Genomic DNA, 13,114 nt, shown 5'->3' on the forward strand with positions numbered 1-13,114 from the left:
AACCCCCTCTCCCCCAAATTGCCACCAAAGTACTTCCAATCCTAATCCCTGCCCTACCACTCAGCATTATAAGCAATAGCCCTCTACCTTATCTACAGACGTCAGGTCAAGTCAAGCCCCTCAGTGACCATAAAGACTGGAGTCCATTAGATTCAAGGTCCATTTGAGCAGTGATAGATAAGGCTACACGTAAACTGACCTGAGGTTGGCGGGGCAGGAGGTGGTGAAGTGGGGCAGGTCTAGCGTGGAGGAGCGAGCCACCGTGTGCATCAGCTGCGACATCTTCTGTAGTAAACCGCCCGTGAGACGTCCTTCACCCTCCGTCGAGCATACTTCCTTCAGCAGCTCCGACACGTCCTTGTCGTCTCCTGCGGCAGGTCGACAGCACAGTGTGAGGTAGTCAGCGACTTTACATACTTATAAGAAATAGTCTAACACGAAGTGATTACGTACTAAAAAAATGAGCTAGAACGCAATTGTGTTAATCTTTAATAACGGGGGAGATGCAAAAATGTAGTGTGTTGTAAGAATAAAACTATATTTCATTATTTAGTACCACAGGGGCGACTATTGTGTCTTGACTTAGATAATATTATGCATCACTGTTGAAATTGGAACATTTTAATTCGCCAGAATAATACAGATGCAAAGTGAGCAACAACAACACGACTGATAGAACTCTGCCTTTCGAGTACTGGAACTCTCTTGAAGGTGAGTGATGATTACTGCATATTTATCAGAGGAACATTATTAAAAAACACAGGAACGTTGTTTGATTTAACAACGGTGGGTGTTGTAATGTTATTGTTTACCTTCAGTCTCGTACGGCACTGGTTGGTAGGTCACGTCTGTTGTCTCGGTCGCCTCCTCCAAGTCTGAAAAAGAAATATAATTTTAAGCTTTTTAATCGACCCTCAAATAATTACTCGAACGATCAAAGCTGTTAACACTACATCAACAGTATATTTGTAAACTATAGTCAATATGTGAGAAGGTGTACCACCTTTATAACAGCTCACTTTGTATATAAATGCCACTTACACAGTCACGAGCATCTGGTACAGATGATAATCCGAACAACAAACACAACATACCACAGTTGGTGCTACGCTGACTTACACTCATAGGCAGCGGGGTTGAAGTGGGCGGTGGCGGTGTGTGTGAGGGATGAGGTGATGGTGATGTTGAGGAGGTCTGACGCTCGGGAGTACCGAGGGGCCACCAGTAACGTCTCTGTGCACTGGACGCCCTCTAGCACGCCCCCGGCTGCGCCCCGCCACCGGTACTGGCAGCGTGAGGTGCTGCCCACCAGGTCCACACTCTGTAACACACAACTCTGCCTTAAAATTTTGTTGATTATGACATTTTGTTGCTTTAACCTTTGAGTCTTGGCCAGATGACCGAATAAATTTATCAACCTGGAAAGCAATAAATTTCATTTTTAATTCCTCTGAAGAAACAAAGTAAACCTCCAGTAAAACGTTGCCATACTTTGAACCAGATGTGTAAAACCAGTTGCTGGTAACACTGAGCTATAACTTCACCAGGAATGTCTTACTTCCGTGTATCTTAACCTCTTGGGTCCTAAGAGTCAATGATTCTGCCCGGTATAACCCGAGAAGTCGTCACAAAGTCATTTCCCGTTACTTACCAGGTGAAGGAGGGGCAGGTGATGGCCACCGAGGACTCTCTCCAGGGTGAAGTGGGAGCAGCGGGTCAGGTCACGTTCGGTGATGGTGGTTGACCCCTGACGCTCATACCGCACCTCACACGTCCCCAACACATCGGCCTGTGAGGGTAATCCAGGTGAAATCACACAATACCTCATATAAAACGTCAATATAATCTGCAACTCATCAACAGGAGGTGATGGGGGTTACAGTACCTGTGTGTGGTAGGCGAGTGAGGCGGTGTGGTGGGCGGGGGTGAGGAGGGAGGCGAGCGACCTCTTGTAGTTAAGGGAGGCGGGTGTTTCCTCAACATGGTGTAGTAGGGAAGTAAGGTGGCCTCTCACACTCTTCACCACCACAGCACGTCCTGATCCCCGACCTGACACCTGTAAGACACCATATACTATGTAGCCGGACATATTATATGAACAATACTATAGGACTGAAGACATAAACCAGGGTTGAGCTTGAATGACCTTTATGGGCTAATTTGTGACAGTCTTAGTGAACAGCTTATTGATTCCGTGTTAGACACATACAGCAGTGCAACACAAAACAAAACGGTTCATTACTCAGTACAGATCAATAGTATTTGTTTTACTACAACATTCCAAATGTACAGTATTTTCTATTATAAAAATAAAAATAAATACTAAAATAATAACTAATAATGGTGTAGCAGTGCACAGTATGCATTGCTACACCCTGGTTTATGCAGTGTATACCTTAATACAGAAACGTGTAAGATTCTTGGATGAGGCAAAGTGATGGTCCGTCCTGAGCTCACAGTAGCGACCACCACCATAATATCACAACACCAACTGGCAACCGTCGATGACGCTAAATGGTGGTCTGGTTAACGAGTTATTTATTCCAACTGATCTTCTCAAGTGTTACTAGCGTTTGGTTTATTAAAAGTGTATTGAAATGTCTTAGAATATTTGGTCCATAAAGAACGTCTTATAAACTGACACACGGAGTAAAGACTTAAGTAATTTACGAGCAGATGGGAAAAACTCTTGAATGTTGTTCACTTTCTGGTTTCATTTAAGTTGCCCGCAAATCGTTACCATGGCAGGGAGTATACAGTATATTGAACTAGTGATGACGCTTTTATTGTAAATTAATGTAGTCACCGCTGAAATATATATATATTTTTTATTGGGCACTCCCCTACATCCTTGTGTAAGGTGAAGCGCAGAAGCGTTTACAGTGCCCAACAGAGAAGCATGCTAAGTTCATGCTTGCTTTATGTCTCATGAGTTAAGGGCGTAGAAGCCTGAAGAGTCAGTGGTTTATGTCATCAAGTTATTGGAAGCTCCAACAACTTTCCCTGAATACGAATTCGCAACTTTCGATTTACACCAGGTACCTACTTTACTGCTAGGTGAACAGGGACTAATGGGGGCTAGGAAGTAAGTCCAAACAACTTCCACCGGCCCGGGAATCGAACCCGTGACATATCGCTTGCGAGGCAAGAACGGTACCGCTTCTACCACCGATCCCCTGCTGAAATATATCTCGTATCCTCGTTTTCCTTAACCCCTGAAAAACATCATGGTGTTCTTTAGCCCCTGAAAGACTATTACCGCGACAGCATGTTTGCCACCAGTGTCTCTCCGAGCAGCCAGAAACTTACAAGGGGTGTGGCGTTGTTGTCCGGGTCTCTAGTGGTGAGAATTAGCAGTGTGTCTGAGGTGTACCTGCTGACTTCCACTACGGCGGTGGCGCTGTAGGCGGTGGTACCGTCCACTCTCACCTCCACCCGTTGCTTGTACACGGCTGACCTGTCCTGCTCCACAACACCTGCCAACACAATAACACAGTAACACGCCTGCCAACACAATAACATTAACACACATGCCAACATACAGTAACACACCTGCCAACACAGTAACAGGCCTGCCATTATACAGTAACATACCTGCCAACATAGGACTCACCGTATTACTGCATAATACCAAAGACATGCATGACAATGTTTTAGTCAACACAAGGGAATTGAGAACTAATCATAATGGTTACACTTCAAAACAATAAACCTAAATTCCTAGCATGCTAACCAAGGGGTCCATTACTCACAATACATTTCGGGAAACGGATCAAACCTAATAGGTACTGACGTTATAGCCGCCATACGAGGAGGTAACACCCAGGTCACAAGCACACTTAACTCTTACCAAACGCAGACTCGGCTATTCAAGACGAGTGAGCCCACTTGGGACACCAAAACTTTAATGACGTCACGCCTCATAGGCTTTCTCATTGGTCGAAGACAGGCCTAAGGCCTTCATACTATTGGCTTAAAATTGGAGGGGAACTCTCAAGTGGAGGGAAACTCATGATATTGTTACACAGTAACACACCTGTCAACACAGTAATACGCCTGTCAACATACAGAAACACACCTCCCAACACAATAACACGCCTGCCAACTTACACTAACACATCTGCCAACACAGCAGCTCACCTGCCAACATGCATTAACACACCTGCCAACACAGTAACACGCCTGCCAACTTGCAGTAACACAACTGCCAACACAGTAACACGCTTGCCAACATACAGTAACACACCTGCCAATATACAGTAACACACCTGCGAACACACACACCTGCAACACAATAACACACCTGCTGCATTAATAACACGCCTGCTAACACAACGCACCTGTTAAAACAGTAACAGCCAAATACAATAACACACCTAACACACACACCCAAGCAACCTGCCAAACATAATAACACGCCTGCCAACATACAATAACACACTTAACGCAATAACTGAGTAACACACCTGCCAACACAATAACAATAACACACCTGCTAACAAAACGCCATCACAGTAACACACCTGCCAACACAACAACACACAACACAATATCGACACCTAGAGTAACACAATTACACCTGCAACAACAGTAACACACCTGCATCAACACAGTAACACACCTACAACATACGCCAACACAGCAACACACCTGCCATGCCATACAGCCTAACATAGAGTAACACACCTGCCAACACAGACACAGTAACACACCTAAACACAATAACACACCTGCCATCATACAGTAACACACCTGCCCACCACACCTGCCAACACACAACACAACTGCCAACACAATAAACACGCCCAAGTCCAACACAATTACACACCACACGATTGCCAACATACAGTAACACACCTGTCAACATACAGTAACAACAGGTAACACACATGCCAAATACAAAACAACCTGCCAACATACAATAACCACGAGGAACACGCCTGATGAAAAGAAACACCTGCCAACACTAACACACCTGTCAACACAGTAACACACGCCAACACATACAGCAAAACACCCAAGCAACATACAGTAACACACCTGCCAATCAACAGTAACACCTGCCAACACACAACACTCCACACCAAGTAACACACCTACAACACACAACACACCACATCATACAGTAACCTGCCAGACACAATAACACACATAACAACACAATAACACACTGCTAAACAATAATACAATAACACAATTGCACGATTGCCAACACAGTAACACACCTGCCAACATACAGTAAACACACCTACAAACACAGCAAAACACCTACAAGCACACAACACATGCCAACACTCCAACACTAACAACAATACAGTAACACACATGCCAACATACAGTAACACTCACAACACAGTAACACACCTGCCTAACACAGTAGTACACCTCTACAACACAGTAACACACACCTGCCAACATACAGTAACAACTCTAAGAAGATATAAATACGCCTACAACATACAGTACACATCGCCAACACACAACACGCATGCTACAACATAAAGTAACACAGTACAGCAACACACACCTGCTACAGTAACACCTGCCAACAACACAGTAACACACTTGCAACATACAGCAACACCAACACAGTAACACACTCTGCCAAAATACAGTAACAAGTTCCAAGCAACACAGCAACAACTTGCCATACATAGTAACACCTACAACACAGTAACACACCCAAGCATACAGTAACACACCTGCCAACACAGTAACAACCCAACAACAATCTACAACATACAGTAACACTCTGCCAACACAGTGCAACACACCCTGCCAACACAGTAACACACCTACAACACAGGTAACAATCTCTACATAAATACATAGTAACACCTGCCAAACAGCAAACAACTCACAACATACAGTAACACCTAAGCAACACAGTAACACACCACAACACAGTACAAATCACATACAGCAACACTGCCAACAACATACAGTAACAACACACCCACAAACACAGTAACACACCTACAACACAGTAAAAACACAGTAACAAACGCCAACATATGTACAGCTGCCACACCTGCCAACACAGTAACACACCTGCTACAACACAGTAACAACCTGCCAACACAGTAATAACTTGCCAACATACAGCAACACTACAAATACAGTAACACACCTACACACAGCAACACACCTGCCACAGTAACAACCTGCCAACACAGTAACAACTTGCCAACATACAGTAACACCTGCACAACACAGTAACAACCTGCCAACACAGTAACAACTTGCCAACATACAGTAACACCTGCCAACACAGTAACAACCTGCCAACACAGTAACAACTTGCCAACATACAGTAACACCTGCCAACACAGTAACAACTTGCCAACATACAGTAACACCTGCCAACACAGTAACACCTGCCAACACAGTAACACCTGCCAACACAGTAACACACTCGAAATCTCAGTACATCTGCCACTGAACATTTCTACTTCTCTAAAAACAAAACAGCGAGTTAATGCGAAATTGGAATCACCAGAAGATTGACCATTCAAACTTACCCCTCGCCCCCTCAGGTAGCGCTAGGGTGGTTAATCTTCAGGCGCAATATGTTAGGGGCTTATCTTAAGGTAATTCGATAAAATTTAACCTTGTACCTATTTATTTAGGGCCAGCAAGCATGGGAACCTCCTCGCAAAAAAAATAGAATAAATAAATAATAATAAATTAATTCTGACCACACTCATATTTTTTTTTTAGTTTCTATATTGTTCAACTTAGTCAGGAGATTAAATAAGATAATATATAACTATATACAAGCCAATTAAATGTAAAGTTCAAGTTTAGCACCACGTACTTATTGACTATATTTCCACTTAGTGTATTAAATGAGGCCATGCAATGAAAAATGCTTTTTTAAACCTTGAATCATTAAAATCCTTATTCAGTATCCCAGCGCTGTTGAGTCATCAATAACAAAAGTCAATATTATCTCTTGTGATACACAGCATTAAAAAAGGTGGAGAGCCGTGGCAACGTGCCAGCAACTACACTCCCTGTTGTCGTACGCATGAGCAACAGTTATTTATCAGCGTAATGTTGGCGTTTGATTGACAAACCACAGAGACTAATCCAGCAAAACACCACGACAAAATAAATTCATAATTTTGTAGAAACAAAACGTAGACTAAAACTCTTAGTTCTCCTACGCCTTGTTTTGATAACTCTTTCAATGGTTAACATCACATAGCTAATCAGAAACTGTCGTGCCGTCAGTGAATACCTATTGTCTATAGAACTCCAGTATTTACCTGCAGTAGTGGTGGTGGCGAGTACTGTGGCAGGCAGCAGCAGGGACAGCAACAGCAGCAGCTGGGTGGTTGGCTGGGGGGAGCTCCGTGGTGGACGCATGGCTCCACCCTCACCCCCTGACGCAGCAACACCCGCCCTGAGAGACAACAGACGGTAAGTACTTCACCACTATCATCACGGGAATGACTCTATGACCAGTATCTAAAATAGTTGTCGAAATGATTACAGTGTGTCGCAATTTTGTGTGTACAGTATTCGTGTTATCTGGCGTGTCTGTGTTCTCAGGATGTCCAGGTGACTTCTACATCAACCAGTCAACTGACCTCGAAGCAAATGTTCCTATTTCCTACGCAAGTCATTCTATACACGGTAACACAAAACGTATAGTTATCCTTCAGATATTAATTTTGAACATAATCTTCCTAAAACAGACAAACTAAAGGCCCGTCCACACGATCGAGCAGTGCCCGGCGGGCACGCGCTAAATGCCCGTTATCTGGCAAAATTGGCGGGCAAACCAGCGTAGTGCCCGTGCCCGTCGTTGAACAAAATCATGGTCCGCCTGCCTGGTGGTTTGCTGCCGGATATGGATCGACGACTCTGCCAGACAAACGAGTTGACCCTGGGACCCCTTCACAAACCGGTTTTCCGGTTTTATCGATTATAATCGATAAAACCGGAAAACCGACATTCCTATAATATTGTCATTAATATTCAACATTACACAAGCCTGCAATACAAGACACGTGTTATTATTGGAACCTCACGTGACTGTCAAAAACAGCTGTTCACCACACCACCCTGACCTCGGGGTCCTCAAGTCGGTGAGGTATGAACAGAGATACTGACAGAACGTATGCTAGCACTTTGTAAAACCTGAGTTAAGTACTGCAAATGTGATACGTATATGTTCCCCGCTCGGTCCAGATGTCCAGTGTATAACCAAATAAGCTTATGCAATGTACATTATTGGCGTGACAATAAAGGGGAGATTGTTTATGTATTATGTAATGAGGACATTCGTGTGTGTTCTTCGTTCCTGCCGCTCTCCTCACTCTAGTTCCATAGCTTCCTGTGTATGCATATCATAATTCTAACATTATTCAATGAATTTTTATGTACTACAAATCTCACCTGTAAGTAATCTTCCTTGAATACTTCATACATGGCTTGACAAGTTGCAGGTATTATGTGAGGCAAACTTTTTGATATCCTCGTTCTATACTGAAGTGACGTGTAGGTGCTCCCAGTTGAAAGATATATGAGCATTGCTTCTAGACGAGCCTCAGCAGATATACTCTTCCTCATATACAGTAGGTATCCTGTTTTTTTTTATATATGGTTCCACCTTCGCTAGAAGTTTGTAAAAGGTGTTGGGGTCCATTCTCATGTAATTGGTGAAATCTTGCTCATGTCCATCTTGCAATTCACGTAAAATCGTGGCATGACTTCCCAATACTTTTCTTCGACCTAACCACTGTTTGCACCATTCCCTTTTCTGCATTTGGTTCTTCTTTTTGCTTATAGCAGCAATTATTATAGTACACAACGCTATGCTCTTCGCTTTAACTGTCCGGCGATTATTCCTGCGACACCATGGTGATCGAACCGCCACTGCCGACTACCTACTAGCTACCGGCGCCCGACTAAGACTGCCGCCAACCACCCCCTTGCGTACAACACACAGGCTTTGCCCGGTAAACGGGCAAAGCCCGCCGGGCACTGCTCGATCGTGTGGATGGGGCTCAATTCTCAAAGTTGAATGTAAGATGCCTTATAGAGGGGTGGGAGGACCTAATGATGTGCAAAGTTGTGAATTAATACCGCCCCCCCCCCTTTTGCCAAACCAAACTCCTGTACACTAAGGGTGTTGTGGTTCTCTTTAGCAATTTTTTTTTTTTTTAAACGGAGATTTTGAGCCCTTGATCTCTTGGATTTGCCACTAAATGATATACTTTACCTGTATTTACTAAATTCTTATCATTTCCCATGTATGCTTAAATGTGTTGTATATAGAAGATATACTGTAGTCGATAACGGGTTAAAACGAATACAACGACATTCAGTGAACTTTACAAGAAGCTTTGGTATACTGCGGTCTCATAACCTATTACGCGAGCGTCCCCGGGGTCAATGAATTCATAATCATGATATCCTTATCAATATTCCTCACTGCTTCCTCTTTCCACGGCATTTGTGAACAGTTGCACAACAAGGTGTTATACGAGCACTAGATGGCCGCAGGCAAAATCACTATGAAAGTGAAGATGGTGCACGTTTTACCCAATTTAGAAAAAAAATGGCAAAGCCACCTCAGATTGTCGACTCCCCATTAATACTATTGTAGACGTGTGTAAAGTCTTGGACTTTTGGGATATAAATCCCTTGCCAGCCTAATCAAGATCTTATAGAAAGAAAGCCAAGAACCATGGGTTTCCAAGGGGTAATAAACAAACATTAGAGATAGACATCTCTTTACTACGAAAATAATCACAATAATTGACACCACTCATACAAATATTACATAAACAATAACGAGTCAAACAAAGTACAGATATTTCCTACGTCTGTTGCTCCGTGGAATGTTCTGTTAACGCGGTGATCCGCTCTCAGGGGGTAGGTCCAAGGCAGCTTCCTCACTTGGCGCCGGTGGGCAATGTCTTGCCACACAGGAGAGACGCCAGGGCACGGACGGTGGATAGGACGTGGAGTAAGTGGCGATGACGAGGCAGCCGCGGTAGTAACTGAAGATTGACAGCCGAATAGTGAAGGATTTGGGAATCAGCCCACGAGCCTCAGATGAGTACACAACCAGAGTTGGATCGAACAGCAGGGGAAATGCAGCCGTGGTACTGGCTGAGTAGTGTCTGACGTGTGACGAAGCAGCAGCGACCTTCTCACCTCCGTCTACCCCCCCCCCCCCCTTGTGGGGCCGCGAACAAGCAAACGAGCGGCGGATAACCATCCCGCTCGTTACCGCCCTTACAATGTGTATAATAATCCAACACATGTAAATACCTTGTATACTCTGATGAATTATACATATCATACATACAATACTGGTAAAGTTTATTAATTTCTTTGATTGTTGTTGCTGTTTTGATTGTTTTAGTCATTGTACGTCCAGTCACAAAGTCACAACAAGGGCGTGGATTACATTACACGTAAAAGCAATATTGCATCTCGGATATATGCACAAAATTTTAGGGAAGTCTGGATATATTTTGGTAATTAAGGCTATAATTACTAGCACATAATGTGTTTTACTACTTACTTTTTTTGGGCAACACAACGGTGGTATGAAGTGAACATAAATTAGTACAAAAGATAACATGCACTTCAAATTCATAATGTTCGCATCCTCCTTCACTATAGACATTACATTTATACCTAAACTGTATCTTTCTTTATATCATATTTGTGGTTCCTTTTTCTGTTTATTTATTATGCCTTGTGGCTTCTGTCGGAACAACTACTTCATCGAAAATTACAATACTAAAGTTTATTAGTTTGACTCGACCTCGTCCTTATCAGCAGTGTATCTTTGATGATAAAATAAAGTTTCGTGTTTAATACTCTCTTGACAAAGTGGGGTGAGCATAGCACTTGATATTGTCTAGATTCTTCTCACTTCCTGAATATTAGCCTCCCTAACTCTTTATTCCATTTGATAATTTAAAGCAAGTTATCAATGCTAAGGTACTTGTTGGCTAGGTTAGGATAGGTTATGACAGATTATGGTTGGTTAGGTTTGGTTAGGATATGGTATGTTAGTTTAAGGTTAGGTATATTAAGTTATGTTGTGTTAGGTTAGTGTTGGTTAGGTTAGGGTGATTAATCGTGAGGGGAAATGAGCTGGTGGGAGAATCCTCAGGTGATCATTTCTACCCGATAAATTTTCATTCAGCTTTTATGTGACAATCTCAACTGCGTCACCACCTAGATCTTCATCACTGATAGTAGTGTGTAATATTGCCTTGAGAATATTTTTACGGATTTTTTTTTTACCGAATGGTTGTGAAATCCCTCCAGACGATTTTTTCTTCAATCCTTGTATTCGGTATAATAACTTCGCAATTCTGAGGTAACGCCGATGTTTAATGGTGATATTATAAACAAGTTGACGGCAAATAAAATTCTTCACATAATGTACTCCCTCACACCGAACCAATAATAAATTTTTAAGATCTATTTAAAGTCCTTATTATTGGTCAAAATAGGTCATCTCCATCACCTAAACAATGTCAAATCTGCTACGTTGTATTCTACAGTTAACCGCCTTGCTTGTGTTCCCTCCCAACATGTATCTTGCACATCCTGTCATATTCCACACGATATGCACTTATTAACACACACATATATATATATATATATATATATATATATATATATATATATATATATATATATATATATATATATATATATATATACACACACACACACACACACACGAGTATATATAATACGGGGATTAGCTCACCGGGCACAGGTCAATAGACCCTCATCAGGGCCTGGTGAGTGAAAATATAATAATAATAATAATAATAATAATAATAATAATAATAATAATAATAATAATAATAATAATAATAATAATAATAAGGAACTACAAATTAAAAAAGATCAAGAGTCAGAAACGTTATGTGTATGTTGTGTTGTCAATAGTAAGAGAAACAATTGAGACCCTGCAATTGTGTGTAAATGAGGCAGAAAGTCAGATCAGCAACCTGGGACTTGGTCACAATTTTCGTGATGCCATATGGCAGCAGGGTCTACCATTAGACAACACATTATGCTTCCAATATCTTCCCAGGCGGTAGTACCTCCCTGTTTGATAGCTGCTTCAGTACTTCATCTTTCCTTCCTGATGTTAAAAAGTAAAATATTGTATCGAAACTCCAGCCTTCATCAGGTTTGGGCTGTGGGCCAAATATTAAAAAACGCTTTCTATTTTCTGAATTTCGATAAGATTTCTTAAACTCTATCACCTGATACATATATTTAAAAGAAATTCGAGTCTGAAAGAGATTTAGGATAAAATATGTAGTTGAATAGAATCCAATAAAATTATAATTTATTTTGGGTAAAGTTTAAGTTAATTTAAGTTCGTGATATTATTAGTTTAGGTTTATTATTGTTTTATTTACACAATTACTAGCCACACTTTCTCACTGCAGGCAAAATAAATTGGGATTAGAATCATTCGTTAAGTTTCACGCAAGAAGCAACCTCGCGAAGACGTGTGTGAACAAGGCCAATAGCCATGAAGCTTCTACAGCATTATTAAATATTTTATGAAAGGTAAACCAAACAAACCTAACCTAAGAAATAAGATAAGGCCGTAAGGCTATGATAATTAATCTGATTCATAACTTCTTTCATAAGTGATTTCATGTTTCACGGGCCGCTATCGGGTCGAAAACACAGTACTTACACACTTTACTAAATTCTATAAAAGTTCATTATTTTTCCTTACTTCCCTCACCTGTTTCTGCAATAATTTAATTTCTTAATTCTGTAGCGTCTCATAATACGGGCCTAACTTGGCCTTATTTGTGGCTTCCACTGTTCCGTACAGCTAACAAGATCATAAAGGAGCGTTGAAACTGAAGTGTTCAATCTCTGTACTGTCGAAGCTGTTATAAGATATTACCGATAATTTTACCATATTTACACTTAAAGTTACAGACAACCACAAGCTCACACCCTCGTCCCTTTCTTATGACCTCGCCATGTATCGTTTATGGCTAGGATCAACTTCCACACCTTCCATACATTTTTGTGAATAATATTTTACAGACTCGCTAAAAGTAGAATTTTTTAGCCCCCCGTGCACCAT

At 41.7% G+C, this 13,114-nt stretch overlaps 1 protein-coding gene across 1 annotated transcript in view; it reads right to left on the reverse strand.

The window, feature by feature from the left end:
- The window catches only part of LOC121878019, a 46,339-nt gene that overhangs the window by 30,885 nt on the left and 2,340 nt on the right, over positions 1 to 13,114 (reverse strand). Inside the window, exons 2-8 of the mRNA XM_042383976.1 lie at positions 7,272 to 7,408; positions 3,310 to 3,476; positions 1,886 to 2,056; positions 1,652 to 1,789; positions 1,120 to 1,321; positions 813 to 875; positions 200 to 368 (exon numbers count right to left, since the gene is read on the reverse strand). Coding sequence (XP_042239910.1) covers positions 200 to 368; positions 813 to 875; positions 1,120 to 1,321; positions 1,652 to 1,789; positions 1,886 to 2,056; positions 3,310 to 3,476; positions 7,272 to 7,371 — 1,010 coding nt within the window. The 5' untranslated portion in view covers positions 7,372 to 7,408. The remainder of the gene's footprint in view (positions 1 to 199; positions 369 to 812; positions 876 to 1,119; positions 1,322 to 1,651; positions 1,790 to 1,885; positions 2,057 to 3,309; positions 3,477 to 7,271; positions 7,409 to 13,114) is intronic.

The sequence above is a fragment of the Homarus americanus genome, unplaced genomic scaffold (genome assembly GCF_018991925.1).
Source record: "Homarus americanus isolate GMGI-L3 unplaced genomic scaffold, GMGI_Hamer_2.0 scaffold40244, whole genome shotgun sequence".
NCBI lineage: Eukaryota > Metazoa > Arthropoda > Malacostraca > Decapoda > Nephropidae > Homarus > Homarus americanus.